This window comes from Pinus tabuliformis, chromosome 9, assembly GCF_031772625.1.
Source record: "Pinus tabuliformis cultivar Carrire ecotype Pingquan chromosome 9, CPIR1, whole genome shotgun sequence".
Classification (NCBI taxonomy): Eukaryota; Viridiplantae; Streptophyta; class Pinopsida; order Pinales; family Pinaceae; genus Pinus; species Pinus tabuliformis.
The window spans coordinates 429461163-429480817 of record NC_142307.1 but is presented as its reverse complement, the minus strand read 5'-3'; the positions used below and the strand labels follow the sequence as shown (position 1 = coordinate 429480817).

General features: G+C 40.6%; 1 protein-coding gene across 3 annotated transcripts in view; it reads right to left on the bottom strand.

Moving 5' to 3' along the window:
* The window catches only part of LOC149148992 (tropinone reductase homolog At5g06060-like), a 193963-nt gene that overhangs the window by 153353 nt on the left and 20955 nt on the right, over positions 1–19655 (bottom strand). The window contains exon 2 of one of the 3 annotated variants that reach the window (XM_089446041.1): positions 3769–3855. The exons of the other annotated variants lie outside the window; for them this stretch is intronic. Coding sequence (XP_089302167.1) covers positions 3769–3855 — 87 coding nt within the window. The remainder of the gene's footprint in view (positions 1–3768; positions 3856–19655) is intronic. 3 annotated transcript variants of the gene reach the window in all.

Sequence of the window (19655 nt, the reverse complement as noted above, 5' to 3'; positions counted from 1 at the left end):
GGGACTTTAAGTCATTTTTTGACCCCCAAAGTGGGTCCTAGGATAATGTTGGGCCTCTGAGGATGAATTTCGAGTAGTCACATGCCCCAGACATTTCCTAAGGCCACTTATTTACATCATTACATAGAAAATAATTAAAAAATCTCGTTTTGCGGGAAATTTTTAATTATTAAAAAATCCTACTTAGACCTAGCCAAATTCCACGAAATTTTTTGTGTGATCTAATTTTGTAATATACATCGATTCTAGACATTAAGATGTGTTAGGGGTTCAACTTTCAAAACGTCACCCCGACTTTGGAGTAAAAAATGAGTGAAAAAACCTACAAAATTATCTACCTCTGAAAAAGAAGGGATAATTAACTGGATAAAAAAAAACACTCCAAAGTGTAGTCGTTTACTGATCGAGTCCCAACATCTTAGCACTGTTACAAATTCAAAAACTCATCATTACTAATATCACTTATTACAATTCCCTGTAAGGTGTGGAATCTGGGTACAAGAAAGATGATGAGAAGATAGAAGTAGAGTTAAAAAACTCTACTGATTGACGATATCTGATGGTACAAGTGTCCTCTGGGTCATCTTTGGGCATGGATTCTTCATGTAATCATCAGGTGCCACTCCAGTGGTCAACATTTGGCTCCATATGGGGATGCATGCTAGATATGAAGTGATAGTGTGCAAGAACCTGGAATCTACATCCACCGACAAAAGACATATATCAGCAGTATCCATTCAAAATATCATCAAATGAAATAAAGTACAGAAACGAACAAATGGAAATTTATTCTAAGAGCATAAATGACAATTTCTTCATGAAATAAAACTACTTAAACAAAACTGACACGAGATAAGGTTAGAAATATGATACAAAAAGATGCCCCATGGCATCAAATGTCTTCGGTGAAATCCATCTTGAGAACCTACCTACTCACAGGCAAGTCCATAGGTTTTTTCTTTGATGTGCCTTGCCCAATTCTAACTATCTTGGGATTGTGACTTGCCCCAATATTAACATGTTTGTGGCCATCAGATATACCAAACCTCCTCCTTTTCCTTTTCCGACTATTAATGCTTTGAGACTTGATCCTGCTCAAAACTGGTGGTTCATTTTTTATATTTTTTTTCTTTTTTCGCTTTTTTCTTTTCTTCTTGGTTAGTTGCAATGGTGATGATGATGCATTTAGTGCCAATCCTACTGCTTTGTCTTGAAGATGTTCTGATGGAAAATTTGAAGTACCCAATCTTTTTGAGCTATGCCTAATCTCTTCATTTTGAATCTGTTCTGTTAAGGGGGGAAGGAAATTTGTCAACACTGCATCACTCCCTGTCTGGCATGATCTATAGATAATCTCATTGTTGGGTTTCCTTGGATCTTCAACATGATATCTTTTCTCTAACTCTCGATATGATAAAGGTATTATCAGGCATGGGGATGGTGGCATATGATAAGTCCATTTGAAGGCTGCCACCTAGATCTGATGCCCATTTTCTTGATAGGAGCATTCCCCATGAATCTGGAACATCTATCACAACAATATCCATAGTCATTATTCTATCTGTGTATGCAGCTAGGAAAACCTGTAAATCTTTAATTATCCCACACACTTCAATTCTTTTAGAATCCATTGAACATATGTTGTGATAGGGCCTAGAAACCCTTAAATTCAGTTGCTCCATGACTTTCTTGGTCATGACATTTGATGAAGCCCCTGAATCAAGCATGCAGTTGTGTAAAAGACGATCATTCACTATCAAAGAAACATAAAATGGTAGATGATCTTCATTCCCCACATAACAGTTCATACTTTTCAATACAATTTCTTCATCTTTTGGTTCGTCACTAGGCTTTTCTTCCCTTTGAGTAACTTCAATGGCACTTAGTAACTTGGCCCTTTGAGATGGTATCTTTAAAAGTTTTGTCACTGGAATAGAAACCTTTGCATTATTCAACCAATTGCCTAAGTCAAAATTCAATTATGAAGTAGGAGGAGAAAAATTTCTATGATTATTCTGGTCTTGGATATCCCTTCTCTGATAAGTCATCCCTCTGTGTTTTGCCATAGCAAGAATCTGTCCAGATGTAGGTTTTTCCCCAAAAAGCTTAGTGACCTCGTCAATATTTGCAATCATACTGTAAACCCCAATATTATTAGGCCTATGGTCAATCTCTTGATTTCTCTCAAAGGTGTATATCTAATCTTCCATGGAGAACATATTGATTTGACCACTTGTCCCTCCTAACATGCCACTTTCTATGATTCTCTTCACATATGGGCATGTGGCTTCTTCATGGAACTCATTACATGGCCTACAAAAAGGGGAAATCTGATCTACCATGTTGGTGGATTCCAAAGGATTTGGAGGTCTATGCTCCTGTTGAGGGCCTTTATTATTTTGCCATCTATCATTTGGCATAGTTTGGAATCTTTGCACTTGTGATCTCTCCATGGCCACCAACCTATTTTGCATGTTTTGCATTTCTTTGATGTGATTTGCTTCCATGCTCTTGATGAGTTGAGTTAATTCTTTAATAGGATCATGTGTGGTCTCTTCCTTGGCATTGCCTTTGTAATCATTTGATTTTGATGGCCCTATATTGAAACCAGGAATTTCAGATTTTCCTGATTGCTTTCTAGCCCTTTCTATCTTCAAGACTTCAGATTGAGCTACACTTAGATTCGTAGGTTCCTTCCTCCTCAACTCATAGGCAGTGTCAACCCCAAAAGCATCTAAATATGAGCATAAAAGAAATTCATCAGGAGGTTTAACAGTAGCAGGCATGCTTTTTACTAATTCATTGAATCTCTTGTTAAACTCCTCCATGGTCTCATTCTCATTTTTCTTCATGTTGCTAATGGCATTGATCAAATGCCTATTTTCCTTCTTCTCTCCAAACTTATCTAAAAATGCAGTTAGAATGGCTTGTAAAGAGTTATATGAGTTAGTAGGTTTCTCAGTGAGCCAATCAAGAGCATCCTCTTCTAAAGATAAAACAAAAAGCCTCATCTTCACATCCTCATAATTAGCAGTGTTACACCATTTAAAGATACAGACATTAAAGTTTTTCACATGTGATGTAGTACTAATGGCATTGTTACCTTGAAAGGAAGGCAATTTTTCAATAGCCTTGTCAGGGATATTGTGAGGATAGCCATTTATGTTAGTGAAGTCACAAGGAGCAAAAAGATCATTCATGATGCTAGGCTCTACTTGTTCTTGAAAAAGCAAATGAATATCAGAAATAGCCTCTTGCCCAAGTCGCCACTTGAGCAAGAATCTAAATCTAAAGTTCAAAAATGCTAAAACCAAAAGGTTAGTCGATTTCCCAGGTACAAGAAAGTTTGTCCCCGGCAACGGCGCCAAAGATGTTGACCCTGCTGCCTACACCTACCTACAAGTAAGTGAAAAAAGCCTTTAACCCCACAAGGTGTGTTTGGTGGCAGGGAACTCAGAGCAGGGGCTGTCACACTAATCCCGACTCTCTCCGTTTGAGCTATCCCCTAGGTTAGCTAAGGAGGGTGGTCCCTAATGAAAAGTTAAGTTAGAAAAGATGTGAGTTTCTAAAAGAATTGTTAGAGTTAAATAGATTATTTATTTAAGATTTATAAGCAAATCTGATATGAGCAATAACCATAAACACATAAGATAAGCATGAAATACATAAACAACCAGTGCCTTCAAAGTATTGCTTTTTAAGAAATGAAATTGTTTTTTTTTTTGCTTAGAATGAAGTGAAATGCTTTCAAATGAAAGCAAAAATAACCTTGGACTTGGGTTTCCAAATGGAAAATAGTTACTTAGCTTATGCTTTAGCTTTCTTTCTTCAAACTTGAATTGCCTCCAAGAACACCTGTAGGAAAGCAAGCAAGAGTTAGCATGCAAAAGAAATAGGGCCTCAAATGCTAGATAAAACCAATATGCACACAAATGAAAGAAGAAAATATATGATATTTTTTCAAGATAGAAGAGAAGCAAAGGGTTCATGAAACCCTCTCTTAAATAAATCTCTTGATGTCTTATGAGATTGTTGGCTTGAACAACTTGTGGGATCTTTGATATCGTTGGAGGTGACTAATCCAACCGAAGAAGTCCTCACACTCCAATAGAGTTGGCAACCTATCCTTTGAACACAAAAAAATGTCTACAAACCAATTGTTAGTGCAAAAGAGACTTGGCATATAGAGACCAATTTGAGCTTGTCATTCAACCGAAAATAACAAGCTACAACAAGAGCTCAAAATATACCAAGCCCAAAGGAGATTTGAGATAGTTGCAAATCTCTCCTCCCTAGACAATAATGCCCTTAGGCAAATGCACAAAAAAAACAACTAGACAGCAATGTAAAATCAAATGAATAATAACATCAAATGACACAGGGATACCTCATCAACCAAAGAATGCACCACAAGAGAAGCTAGTAACCCCAAAGACTTTTATTTATTTATATGAAAGATGAATACAAAATCCAGCAGAGTCTCCGCAAGCCCAACAGCTCGTTCTATGATGCAAAGATGAGAGCCAAAGCTCATTTAAATAGGAAAATGGGAGCCAATCCCAATGTGAGTGCAAGTGACAAGTGGAAGGGTGAAGATCCCAAAGCAAAAACGAATTTGCAAGTGGTTGCAAGAACTGTCCAAGTGCTGGAGATCACTGTTGTAAACTGCTCCCTAACTAGCTGTGTATATCTCCCTTGAGAATCAACGTTCATCCAACTGTTGGTGCAGATTCTTTATGGCTGCCAAGTGCATATATAACTAAAGTAAATGGGAGACAAACTCCCACCCAAATCTTCAACTAAAACTTGTGATTTGACACATCTGCAACCAAATACCAATGCTGCTAATAAAATCTGTGTATAGCAGCCAGCGTAGAGGTTGATCTGCTGTGCGTGTTTCTCTTGAAGATTAACGTGCCATATTTTTGCTGCCAGGTGTGAGTATGAGTGGAGATAAGGAGGAGTTTAACTCCCATCAATTTGCTGTCGTAAACTGCCACCAAACCAAAGTTTTGATTGTTGTGATAAATCCTCATTTAAATGACCACTGCGTATTGTCTTTTGCTGGTCTGCATTGACTGCTGTAGGTACCTTTTAGCTGGCAGCGTGTAGGCTAAGTGGAGTTTAATGCTTAGACAGTCCTCACAAAAACTTGAGTTAACCTTACTTAACATTCCATCAAAGTCTATGCTGATTTTCTTTCGCTGCGTGGAGATATCTTTGACTAACGTGGATATTCCTTTGCTGTAGCTGTACGTGGAAGCTTCTTTTATCATGTGCCTTTTATCAAACTAATGCGTAGGCTATAGTTATGTGGGGTCCCTCCAACTTCTTTTAACTTTTTCACCTTAGACTTTAATTAACATTTGATTTAAATTAAATCAAAGTCACTTCATACATTTGCTTGTATGTATTTCTCATGAGCTCATTGTGGGCCCCTTTGACTTTGACTTGAAACTTTTGACTTGAGCCTGTTTTACCTTATGAGGTGGGTCCCACGTGCTTGCCACATCACCCTTGACTCTCCACATAATTTCTATGTCAAAATTTGACTTATTTTGACTTTGGAAAAATTTATAAATTTTCCCAATTATTCATTTTTTTGAATTTTTTCCTCATTTTTATTACTGTCACTTGAAAATCGGCTTTTGAGGGACTTTAAGTCATTTTTTGACCCCCAAAGTGGGTCCTAGAATAATGTTGGGCCTCTGAGGATGAATTTCGAGTAGTCACATGCCCTAGACATTTCTTAAGGCCACTTATTTACATCATTACATAGAAAATAATTAAAAAATCTCGTTTTGCAGGAAATTTTTAATTATTAAAAAATCCTACTTAGACCTAGCCAAATTCCACGAAATTTTTTGTGTGATCTAGTATGGTAATATACATCGACTCTAGACACTAAGATGTGTTAGGGGCTCAACCTTCAAACCGTCACCCCGGCTTTGGGGTAAAAAATGAGTGGAAAACCCAAAAAATTATCCACCTCTGAAAAAGAAGGGATAATTAACCAGATAAAAAAAACACTCCAAGGTGTACTCGTTTGTTGATCAAGTCCCAACATCCTAGGCCTGTTACAAATTCAAAAACTCATCATTACTAGTATCCTTATTACAATTCCCCGTAGGGTGTGGAATCTAGGTACAAGAAAGATGATGAAAAGATAGAAGTAGAGTTTAAAAACTCTGTTGACTGACGATATCTGATAGTACAAGTGTCCTCTGGATCATCTTTGGGCATGGAGTCTTCATGTAATCATCAGGTGCCACTCCAGTGGTCAACAATGCCAGACCAAATTTGGCAAATGCGTCCGAGTTTCATAAACTCATCTGCATTGATGTTCTTGGTGAACTTTCATATGTATATATGCTTTGCAATTAGCATGGTGAGCTCATATTTGGTTGAGCCTCACTAGATTGGTGTCAAGAATCTTCAGAGATATCTTCAAGGCACAATCTCTCATGGATTGAGATACACTGCCGGAAATATGAAGCTGCGTGATTATTCGAATGCCGACTAGGCAGGCAGTGTGAAGGATCGCTAGAGCACTTCTCAGTGTTGGTTCTCTTTGGATTCTACTTTGATATCATGGATGAGCAGGAAGCAGAAGTCGATTGCTATGATCTCGTGTGAAGTTGCCTGGTTGTAGAAGCTCATCAGTGAGTTGTTTGTACACATGATGAATACCACTGTGATTCTTTGTGATAGCCAGGGGGGATTCGATTATTGAGGAATCCCGTATTCGATGATTGCTCCAGCAGATGGACATCAGATACTACCTTATCTGGGATATGGTAAGTCAATGAGCAAGGAGGCTCCATCGCATTGAGACTGATGTACAGGTCGCAGACACTTTGTCAAAGCCCCGAAGAAAGATCAAATCTGTGATTTTCCCGAACAACTTGGAGTCGTTGAGAGACCTTTGTAAAAGGGTCCTGCATGTTGCATGCATTGAGCTCTAGGAGCTCTGGGGGGCTTGGGGTACTTACTGGAGCGACATACGACCACAGGGCGACTCACCCTCCCTTGGTGGTGCACTATGTACAGGGTGACATCTTCAACCTTTCCTTGTGATACCTCATGGCGACTATGGAACAGGATGATTAGTTCTCCTGTGGACTGGGATGACTAGTTCTCTCGTGGAAACTATGGAACAGGATGATTAGTTCCCCTGTGGGCCAAGATGATTAGTTCTCCCGTGGCGACTGTGGGACAGGATAATTCATTCTCCTGTGGACAGGATGATTAGTTCTCCTGTCGAGGCATCCTACCCATGCAGTCTGGGACTCATGGGAAGTACCTCTCATCTGATCAATGAGCAGGGAAATGGGGTTAGTGACCATAGTAGTACTATCGATGGATACATCATTGTATCTATTGTACACCCTATGCTAGGATGACCTCCAACTGATCTGAGATCAGTATGAGTGGTTTGAGACACACTCTTGTGATACTGATCTAGGATCAATAAAACTGACTTCGGGTCAATAAGAGTGGTATGACACACTCTCTTCATATGAAACTAACTTCGGGTCAGTAGAGAATGGAACGAGACATTCTTGATCGACTCTTCTTCTTCATGGTTCAACAGAGCAAAACTACGCAAAGCAAAACAGTGTCGGGCACTGATGGCAGAGATAGTACAGTCGGACATATGGATCAGTGGATGGAGTTCTCCCTAATTGAGAGGGAGTGTTAAAATTGGCAACTAGGGCCAAACTCCACGTGAGTCATCTTATTTATGGCAGCTGATATTTTTCTTGGATCCCTCTCATCGAGAGGTGTAGGATTGATTTAAAGATCATCTGATTCCGATAAGTATTCATGGAGTTATGAATTTATTTGTGTTGTAAGACAATTCGTCAAGGTCGGCCAGCAACCAAATAAACCCCTCATGCACTCAACATTTTAGTATAAAAGGAGATGACTTGAGAGTAATTTTACACACAACTTCTCTCTTGATTTCTCTCCACTTGTCTTGGGTTTTAGTGTGAGAGAAATCTAGGAGGAAGAAGCCCTAACGCTACCCTATGGAGAAGCCTTAATGTTGCCCTATGGAGAAGAGCAAACGTTGCCCTATGGAGAAGCCCTAACTCTACCCTATGGAGAAGCCCTAATGCTGCCCTATGGAGAAGCCCTAACGCTGCCCTATGGAGAAGAGCTAACGCTGCCCTATGAAGAAGCCCTAACGCTGCCCTATGGAGAAGCCCTAAATGTTGGTCTATCCTGCCCTAGCCGCAAGTCCATGATGCCCTAGCCGCAAGCCACTTCAAGTGACCGAATTGTTGGATGGAGGGCCAAGGATTTAGGGCCGAGAGGGCAGGCTGCAAGGCCGAGTAGATGAGGAACTAAACACTGGAAATTAAGTGACTGTTTGGGCACGTTGAGGAGACCGAAAGCTACAGCAAGCTTGGTGATGCAAAATTGGGACAACAGCATGGTACAGCAATGCAAATTGGGACAGCAAGCATGGTGTTGCCATAACAATTGGGACAACAACAAGTACATAGTGGTGCAATGTTTCATGGTGGACACATAGGACAACAAGTAGATAACGCTGCAATGTTTCATGGTGGATACATAAGACAACAAGAACATAGTGTTGCAATGTTTCATGGTGGACACATAGGACAGCAAGTACATAGTGCTGCAATGTTTCATGGTGGATACATAGGACAGCAAGTACATTGTGCAGCAGTGGCACAATGGGACAGCCAGTACATTGTGCAGCAGTGGCACAATGGGACAGCCATGACATAGTGCAGCAGTGGCACAATGGGACAGCAAGCATGTGCAGCATGGTGTTGCACGATGAGGTGCAGCATGATGACAGGATGCAGCACAATGATAGGTGAAGGAGTCACCTTGGAGAATCACTTGAAGCAGCATGTCTTCAACTGATCTCATGTATCATCTTATTAGAGATGATCTATGCTCTTATCTAGATAAGTCAAAGTGTTGACTTCTGTTGTAAATGTACTACCTCTCTCTCTCCCTCTGTTGAACTATTGAAGAACATTTAAGAAGAATTGATCAAGAGTTTCCCCACATTAGGGTTTGTCCCTTGATAGCGCCACATCTTGTGTCCTCTTGTCTTGGCTTGTCTTCTGCGATTTATGTTATGTTCTATCTGCAGTTTATTTTAATGCTGATGCGATTGCTAATCTGGAAAAGATATTGAGCTCACTGTGAGATTTGAAATAAATTGCTCTAAGCATAGAACATACCTAAAATTAACATGGTATCAGAGCTGAGGTAGAGACAAAGCCCAAGCAAGAGTGAAAGAGCAATCACCGAAGACAATTAGGAAAGGACAAAAGGATCAATGGGTTCCTCATCCCTCTTCAAATTCACCGAGGGTGAAATCGAATCAGAGAATATTATCAGTATGGCGCCGTGGAATATGGCCTACCTAAAGATCACTTTATTGAGAAGACCGGATCTCAGGGTGGAAGGAAAGGGAGATAACTTGTTCAGCCATTATGCGAAGGAGTGTCTGAATGGCAGGGACACATCACTTGATGATGATAACAATCATTCCAGGGACATCTTCAATGGTCAAAGGAATGACAGGTAATGCAAGTCATCAAGGAAACGGCTAACTCTTCAAAGAAAGCAAGGAACCCCAGGTATGAAGAATCAAATGTTGTTTCTCATAAGATAAAGAAGCGTTATCTTGTATTGGCCCTCTCCTTCAGATTCTTTGGGAAAGTGGCTTATTAATTGTAGTGCCCCAAAGCACTTCAACAGATAGAAGGGTGCTCTCACCAATTTGGTAGAGAAGGAAACAATCGTGGGATTATACTTGGAGCCGATGCCACCTATCCTGGAAAGGGTGTAGGAAATGTTACCCCTAAATTGAACGAGGGTAACCCAATTCATTTACAAAATCTCTGTTATGCACCTGATCGCAAGAAGAACCTAGTGTCCATTTCGGCAATGGAAGTCAAAGGTTTCAAGGTGGCATTCATCGATGGAAAGGTACGTGTTTGAAAATAGAATTTTCAAAGATGCTTTTACTCGTGGGTTCAGGATTGGCAATTTGTACCAAGTTGCAAGATGGTCCATTGGGGCCCATGTCTGTTGACACATCTCATCTATAGCACCGGAGGTCTATTATGGGGCCCTACCCGATGTGAGTCAGATGGTAACAAGGATGCCTGAATTCAAGAAGAGCATGAAGGTACATGTCTGAGATGTACCGAAGAAAAATCTTACAAGGGGACCATTCCCCTCGTGTAGCAGGCCACAGGTTTGGAACAACACGAGGGGTTTGAGATTCATGATTAGTAATCTCATGTGTGCAGGTGGAAGAAAGCTCTCTATGGCTTGAAGCAAAACACCCCGAGCTTAGTATGAGAGGATTGATAGTTGTCAGATGAAGCTGAGATTCACTAAGAGTGAAGCCGATCCAAACCATTGTTTGAAGGTTGCGGATAATAGACCTCTCATATCGGCACCTTCTAAGAACGACCTATCGCTGGTAGGTGCAGACCCTCTCACTTGCAGAAATAAGAGGGAGTTGGATTCCGGATGTGGAATGGTAAACTACAAGCCCATGACCACCTCGAGGATCTTAACTTTCAGAAGTTATATGGTGATGATGTTGGACCAGATTTGGGAAATGCCTCTGAGTTTCATAAACTCATATGCATTGATGTTCTTGGTGAACTTCCGTCCGTATATATGCTTTGCAGTTAGCATGGTGAGCTCATATTTGGTTGAGCCTCACTAGATTGGTGCCAAGAATCTTTTGACATATCTTCAGGGCACAACCTCTCATGGATTGAGATACACTGTCAGAAATATGACGCTGCATGATTATTCGAATGCTTACTGGGCAGGCAGTGTGGAGGATCACTAGAGCACTTCTCAGTATTGGTTCTCTTTGGATTCTGCTTCGACATCGTGGATGAGCAGGAAGCAGAAGTCGATTGCCATAAGCACCGCAAAGACCAAATACATAGCTACGAGTATGATCTCGTGTGAAGTTGTCTGGTTGTGAAAGCTCATCAATGAGTTGTTTGTACACATGATGAATACCACTATGATTCTTTGTGACAACCAGGGGGGATTCAATTATTGAGGAATCTCGTATTCGATGATTGCTCCAGTAGATGGACATCTAATACTACCTTATCTGGGATATGCTAAGTCGATGAGCAAGGAGGCTCCATCGCATTGAGACTGATGTACAGGTCGCAGACACTTTGTCAAAGCCCCAAGGAAAGATCAAATCTGTGATTTTCCCGAACAACTTGGAGTCGTTGAGAGACCTTTGTAAAAGGGTCCTGCATGTTGCATGCATTGAGCTCTAGGAGCTCTGGGGGGCTTGGGGTACCTACTAGAGCGACATACGACCACAAGGCGACTCACCCTCCCCTGGTGGTGCACTATGTACAGGGTGACAGATTCAACCTTTCCCTGTGATACCTCGTGGCGACTATGGAACAGGATGATTAGTCCTCCTGTGGGCCAGGATGATTAGTTCTCCTGTGGGCCAGGATGATTAATTCTCCTGTGGCAACTATGGAACATGATGATTAGTTCTCCTGTGGGTCGGAATGATTAGTTCTCCCGTGGCGACTGTGGGACAGGATGATTCGTTCTCCTGTGGACAGGATGATTAGTTCTCATGTCGAGGCATCCTACCCATGCAGTCTAGGACTCATGGGAAGTACCTCTCATCTGATCAATGAGCAGGGAAATGGGGTTAGGGACCATAGTAGTACTATCGATGGACGCATCGTTGTATCTACTATACTCCCTATGCTAGGATGACCTCCAACTGATCTGGGATCAGTATGAGTGGTTTGAGACACTCTCTTGTGATATTGATCTGGGATCAATAAAACTGACTTCGGGTCAGTAAGAGTGGTATGACACACTCTCTTCATATGAAACTGACTTCGGGTCAGTAGAGAATGGTATGAGACATTCTCAATCAATTCTTCTTCTTCATGGTTCAACAAAGCAAAACTGAGCAGAGTAGAGCTCAGCAAAGTAGAACTGAGCAAAGCCCAGCTAAGCAGAGCAGAGCAATGTCAGGCACTGATGGCAGAGATAGTACAGTGGGACATATGGATCAGCGGATGGAGTTCTCCCTAGTTGAGAGGGAGTGTTAAAATTGGCAACTAGGGCCAAACTCCATGCGGGTCATCTTATTTATGGCAGCTGATATTTTTCTTGGATCCCTCTCATCGAGAGGTGTAGGATTGATCTAAAGATCATCCGATTCCGGTAAGTATTCATGGAGTTCTGAATTTATTTGTGTTATAAGACAATTTGTCAAGGTCGGCCAGTAACCAAATAAACCCCTCATGTGCTCAACGTTTTAGTATAAAAGGAGATGACTTGAGAGTCATTTTACACGCAACTTCTCTCTTGATTTATCTCCACTTGTCTTGGGTTTTAGTGTGAGAGAAATCTAAGAGGAAGAAGCCCTAACGTTGCCCTATGGAGAAGCAGTAACGTTGCCCTATGGAGAAGAGTTAATGTTGCCCCATGGAGAAGCCCTAACGCTGCCCTATTGAGAAGCCCTAATGCTGCCCTATGGAGAAGAGCTAACGCTGCCCTATGAAGAAGCCCTAACCCTGCCCTATGCAGAAGAGCTAACACTACCCTATGGAGAAGCCCTAACGCTGCCCTATGGGGAAGAGCTAACGCTGCCCTATGGGGAAGAGCTAACGCTACCCTATGAAGAAGCCCTAATGCTGCCCTATGGAGATTCCCTAAATGTTGGTCTATCCTGCCATAGCCGCAAGTCCATGATGCCCTAGCCGCAAGCCACTTCAAGTGACCGAATTGTTGGATGGAGGGCCAAGGATTTAGGGCCAAGAGGGCACGCTGCAAGGCCTAGTAGATGAGGAACTAAACACTGGAAATTAAGTGACTGTTTGGGCACGTTGAGGAGACCGAAAGCTACAGCAAGCATGGTGCTGCAAAATTGGGACAGCAGCATGGTACAACAATGCAAATTGGGACAGCAAGCATGGTGTTGCAATAACAATTGGGACAGAAGCAAGTACATAGTGCTGCAATGTTTCATGGTGGACACATAGGACAGCAAGTACATAGTGCTGCAATGTTTCATGGTGGACAAATAGGACAGCAAGAACATAGTGCTGCAATGTTTCATGGTGGATACATAGGACAGCAAGTACATTGTGCAGCAGTGGCACAATGGGACAGCCAGTACATTGTGCAGCAGTGGCGCAATGGGACAGCCATGACATTGAGCAGCAGTAACACAAAGGGACAGCCATGACATTGTGCAGCAGTGGCACAATGGGACAGCAAGCATGTGCAGTATGGTGTTGCACGATGAGGTGCAGCATGATGACAAGATGCAGCACAATGATAGGTGAAGAAGTCACCTTGGAGAATTAGTTAAAGCAGCTTGTCTTCAACTGATCTCATGTATCATCTTGTTAGAGATGATCTATGCTCTTATCTAGATAAGTCAAAGTGTTGACTTCTGTTGTAAATGTACAATATCTCTCTCTCCCTCTGTTGAACTATTGAAGAACATATAAGAAGAATTGATCAAGGGTTTCCCACATTGGGGTTTGTCCCTGGCTCGTGCCACATCTTATGTCCTCTTGTCTTGGCTTGTCTTCTGCGATTTATGTTTATGTTCTATTTGTAGTTTATTTTAATTCTGATGTGATTGCTAATCTGGAAAAGATATTGAGCTAACTGTGATATTTGAAATAAATTGCTCTAAGCATAGAACATACCTAAAATTAACAATGTCGCTAATGGTTTGTTGACATATCCCAGTGGTTCATTTCCTATGGCTCACATCTACATTACAATGGCTTGTTTCCTATGGTACACATTGCTCTATGGCTCTCATTCCTCGGTACAATGGCTCACGCATATCTATAGTGGCTTGCTATTATATGAAGTGGCTCACACTTATGCTCTCCAACTCACTCGCTCTTATGTTTTGTGGCTCACTATAATCAATAGTTGCTCACTATAATCTACAGTGGCTTGTATACTTTGAATAGAGGCTCGATATACATGTTTTGTGTCTCATTATTATACTCTGTGGACTCGCTTTACAATGGCATGTACATACATTGGCCCGTATATGTTATCTATATACAGTGGATCGCTCCATACAATCGCTCGCTCTTACATACAATGGATCGCTCCATACAATAACTCGCTCTTACATACAATGGATCGCTCTTACATATCGTGGCTCAGATCTCTTTCTAGTGGCAAGGCTCGCGTATATCTTTGTGGTTTGAACATTTGTCAAAGAAGCTCGCACTCTTCCCTGTGGCTCGCATTCTAATCTTTGTAGCTTGAATCACATATGGCAAGCATCTCTATAACTCGCATTCTTCAGTAGTGATCCCTATAGCTCGCATTCTACGTGTGTGGCTCATAATGTTTATCTCCGAGATTGCAAACTATATATATCCCTGAGATCTCAGACTTCAAACACCTTTGTAGATCATATTTGGAATCACCTCTGTGGATCGTATTTGACATTACCTATATGGTTCGTATCACAGTGACTTTGTTTTTGTTTTATGGCTCATTCTCTGTAGCATTGCTTATGTTATGGACTCGAACCATTGTGACTCGGTTTCTCTGAGCTCGTTTTGTATCTATGGATTGCACTATACCTACGAGTCATACCATTGTCCCTATAACATTGTCATCACAGCAAACTTAACAAGAATTAACCTTGATCAATATGGCTATGACCTTGATACATATGTAAATGGAAGCATCCTTCGACATAACCTTGACATGGCAGTAACCCTAATATGGTAGTAAACTCATGGTAGTGACCTATTGATATATGACAGAGATCTTTGCACCTATGACAGTGATGACTGGGGCCACGATAGAAGTGCATATTACAGTGATGATGACACTTGACAGTGATGATATTGATGACACTTATTGCAGTGACAAGGATGATGCTACTTGAGACAATGATATGATAACAACTCTCTTGGACTTGTTTGATTATCAAAAATCAAATCGTTCAGTTCACAAACGAAGTTGTGAACTAACTTGGGTTGGCCCTAGGTGGCCTGATGTGATTGATGTATCTCATTCTTACTGTACTTTGTACTTTAGCTGAACATTTGATGAACATCTAATAGAAAAAGAATTTGGTTGGGTTTTCCCCCTTGTGGGGTTTTCCCTTTATCTCTGACCTAAATCCCGGTGTCTCTATTGTGTATGCTTTTCTTCTGTTGTTTCTTTTTGTTCTCATGCATTGGTGATGTTATTGTTCTCTCTACATAATTGCTAATAATAATGATATGATGTTATGGGGTGAATGTAATGAAAATGTTGAAAGTTTGAAAATGCAATTATCTATAGCATAGAACAATCTGGCCCTAAAAATTAACTTCATGGAAACACTGAGTTAAATGAAATCTCCTTAATAAATTAAATTTAAACCTTTTATTATCACTATACTGCAAACAAATGTTCCAGAGCCAATGGAAATCCAAAATAGGTAAGCTACAAAATAGTGCAATGGTATTGAATTGGAGCCAAGGTGCCAACTCTTTTGTAGCCTCCTATTCAAGAGTAGCGAAGGCCAAACAAGCAACCGCCTAGACTCTTATTGCTATCTAAAATCTATTTATCAAATTGAGCATGTCCTTCTAGATGTCATACACTAAGACACAAGCACGCTATATCAAGAGTCAAACTCTCTCAAGATGGGAAATTACTAGGGAGTGCCTCTACCAACAAAACTATGAGAATATGATATGCAACTGACGGAATTCTAAAGAAAGAGTTCAGAGGCCATCTAGAAGGCATTTCCAACTTGGCATTGTCATTGGATTCCCGCTACATTTGCTCTACCTCTAATGACAAAACCCTATGCATCTTAATCTCTGACAATCAAGCGGTAACACTCTAATTGGGGGGATTTGCAATTAGACTCACTTGATCTAACATTCATTCATACATCTTCCTGCATTGCTTAGAGTAGCAGAAGCTTTGTTCAAACATATGCAAAGAGAAGCACCTACATGTGATGGACCTCAAGCTTGCTCACATCTTGCATACATGTGGGAAAATGGAAGTTTGGGTCATGGTTGTAATTCTCCTCAAAACTAACACAGACAAAGAACTGACCACGGGAGAAGACACTAAATGTTTAATGAGCACACACAGAGAATCTTAGCAAAGGGAAGAAAAATTGCTTATGGAGTTAACCTAGTTTTCATCCCATGATAAGAAAACAGAGGTGTTCATGATTTCATATACTCCGTAGCCTCAGATTCCATGTTGGCTTGAGTTCCTTGGTAGATTCTCTCAAAGTTACAAAGAGACGAATTGTTTCATGGAAGATTACAAGAGCTTGCACGAGAATACTAGTCATCAAACATTCCTTCAACTTAGTTTCCACTCCCAAATTAGTGCAACTGCAATTCAAAGGTCCACTCAAATCGACATAAGAGGCAATAGCAATCAACACAATTGTTCAATAATTCCTCATGAAGAACCAAACTCAAATCCAATTCCCAAAATATTTTGAGAAGGAAGAGGAAGTAGACCATTCAGAATGGAGTGTAAGAGCAGAACACAACATTGCACAAAGTTGTTGAGCTTGTGGGTTCACCTCCCACTATGGTCGCCAATTACAAATGTACAAGATCACTGCAATATCCCATTAAGAAGCATCCACTAGATTCCACACATCATCTGGATGTAGGAGATCATCGAGAATAGGTGACATATGGTTTCCAATTGCAATTTTGCAAATTGATGCACTAGATTTATAACACGCACACTTTACTTGAAGTGACGTAGCAATCACTGGTATTATGGCTCCACCATTGATGGAGGATCAAGCAACAATATTACTGTGCAATTACTAACAATGCCAATGTAACAGTTTCAATTTTTAGGCTTTCAGAGGACAAGACAAAATGTGAGAAGAAACTGCTTGTTGGTACGACAAAGCCACTTTGCGTTGTGTTTTGATAAAAATTGCAACTACTAAAGGAATCCCTAAGCACTCATACGTGCAACACTAAACAAAAAAGTGAAGAAAACCAAATGCCCATGTTGATCAGACCACAAACCCGTGGTTGAGAAAAGGCCACACACCTGTGGCTCACAAACCAGTTCGATTTCTCAAGAAACCTTGTGGTCTAATACCAATGTTGGAACACAAAGAAAATAGACAAGAAATAGATAAGCTTGTGATGCCAATATTATTCATATGATACACATAAATACACAAATTCACGACCCTTGGTCTCATAGTCCAAGAGGCCTCTTGGACTTCTATGACTGTTGGTGTTCACTTGAGGCTTTTTTTAATTTTTCCTTCCTCACAAGTGAATAAGCCAAATTTACATAACACCAAAGGATTATGTTTCCAACAAAAGTGAAGTTGTGATGAAATAGAAATATACAAATTACCTAGGAACAATAATAGAAATGTAACATAATATAATTTTCACTAGGAAAATACAGCACCATGCTAGAGGACACTTAACAACTAACATATGAACTAACCATGCAACAGCGAAGTGCAAGTAGTGACTAGAACAAGACCGGGTGATCTCCCAAACACTAATCCACGAAGAATGCCTCCATCAAACTAAAAAGAACATGATGAATAGCCAAAGCAACTTCCACCATAACACCGTATTCAAATCCCTTGGGGGCCTAGAACCATCGCACATGAACAAACATAGCACTCCCAAGTGAACCAAGGGATGCTCCACAACCATCAAATACGCAATAAGAGAATAGTCAAAAGGCATGCAAACGTAAGATGATCACAACCATCAAATATGCAATAAGAGAGTAGTCAAAAGGCATGCAAATGTAAGATAATCCTCAAACCACCAAGCATGATCATCCCAAAAAGGAGAAATGAATCTCCTCCATTCCAAAGTACTCAACCAAACCAATGTAAGTGTTGGCATTATGATACAGGTGTTGTCCTTGATGGCAACTCACTTAGAGGTATGATACAAGTGTTGTCCTTGGTGGCAACTCACTTAGATGACAGATCATAGTGCAGCAGGTCAAGAGAGAGTTATACGCAGGTTAACCTTGATGAAAGTGCATATACACGCGGATGAGCAGAACAGAAGACGCATATACGTACACACGTAGGTTCACAGAAGGAAAGGCGTGTACATGTTGGAAAACTAAGTTTTGGTCCGTGGTATTTGGTCCATGGTATTTGGTCCGAAGTGTTGACCCCAGGTATTGGGTCCAAGGTATTGGTTCTACATGGTTTTGGACCATGGTATTAAGAGAAGCCTAAACCTATATAAGGAGAAGATCATTAGGCCAAGAGGTGTGAAAAGTGCAAGTGATCAATATCTGATGAAGCATGAGATCTAGTATGCTGGTTATGGGTTTGTGATGCTTTGACTTGATCTGAATCAAGGAGGCACCTATGCGGTTGACAAAGGTTGATGGACCAGGATCATGAAGACTACAGTGCAATATCATTATATGGTATGATCATGAATAGATCTGAATACTAACGCATGTCTTATCCTTCATATCTTATGTTCTGGGTATATCTGAAGTTGAAATAGCAGCGAAAGTATAAGTAATTATTTTCAGATCTGTACGCGGGTTATCTCTAGTGAAAAGGCGTATACACGTTGGTTCGACACGGTCAAGTAGCGTATACATTATGAGTTTTGATATTTCAGGTCGCTGTTGGTTCTAGTGGTTGTTGCAGAGTTCTAGGCTCTGGTCTGTGTTCTGGTAACTGTGTTTTGATGACAGGGTTTCAGTGATTCAGTATTGGGTGATTCAGAGATTGATGATGTAGGTATAGTTGATGATTGTATTGTAGTGGTGATTGTTTTGTATTTATGGATCTAGTTTGAAAATTTATGAAACGTGGTCCTTGGAAGAAAAGAGAAGGTTGTAGCCTTCTGTAGGCCAGCACCTACGTACTAGTACATCAGCTAGTACAAGAGCTAAGGGGGTTGTAGCTCCCTTCCAGGAGAGTCTGGAGAACAAGAGAAGGTTGTAGCCTTCTGCAGGTAGAAGCCTGCGTACTGGTATAAGACTGCACCAGTACAGAACCATTGTAAAAAGAAGTTTCTTATTAAAGGAAGATAGAGACGAATTGCAACAGGTGGTTTTCACCCACATTGGGTTTCCACCTTACATCTTGGTGTTCATGTGTGTTGCTTATGTGTGATGATCTGTTCTGTTTTACTACTCCTGTTTACTGTTCATATGGTTAATGCACTCATTAAGGATCAACTAACTGAATCATAAGTTTACTGGATATACACTTGTTGCATTACACATAGTTGCGTATACATGCAGTTTGCCTTAACTGAAGTAGCGTATATGAATCTGAATATGGAAATGAAAAAGTTCTATTGATTTGATAATACTGATTCACCCCCCCCCCCCCCCTCTCAATATTATTTCCAACAATTGGTATCAGAGCATATACTTAAAAGTTCAAATAATGCATTGTTGGCATTATGGTTAGAAGTCTTTGGTGATGATGCTTATGTGGCTTGATCAAAAGAATGGTATTGCAGGTTACAGGACTGAATGCTGATGCTTATGGTACAGATCATATATTGGCTGATGACTATCATGGTCTTGAATAGATTGTTGGTCTTTGTTATAAAGACCTTGCATGTGCTCAGGGG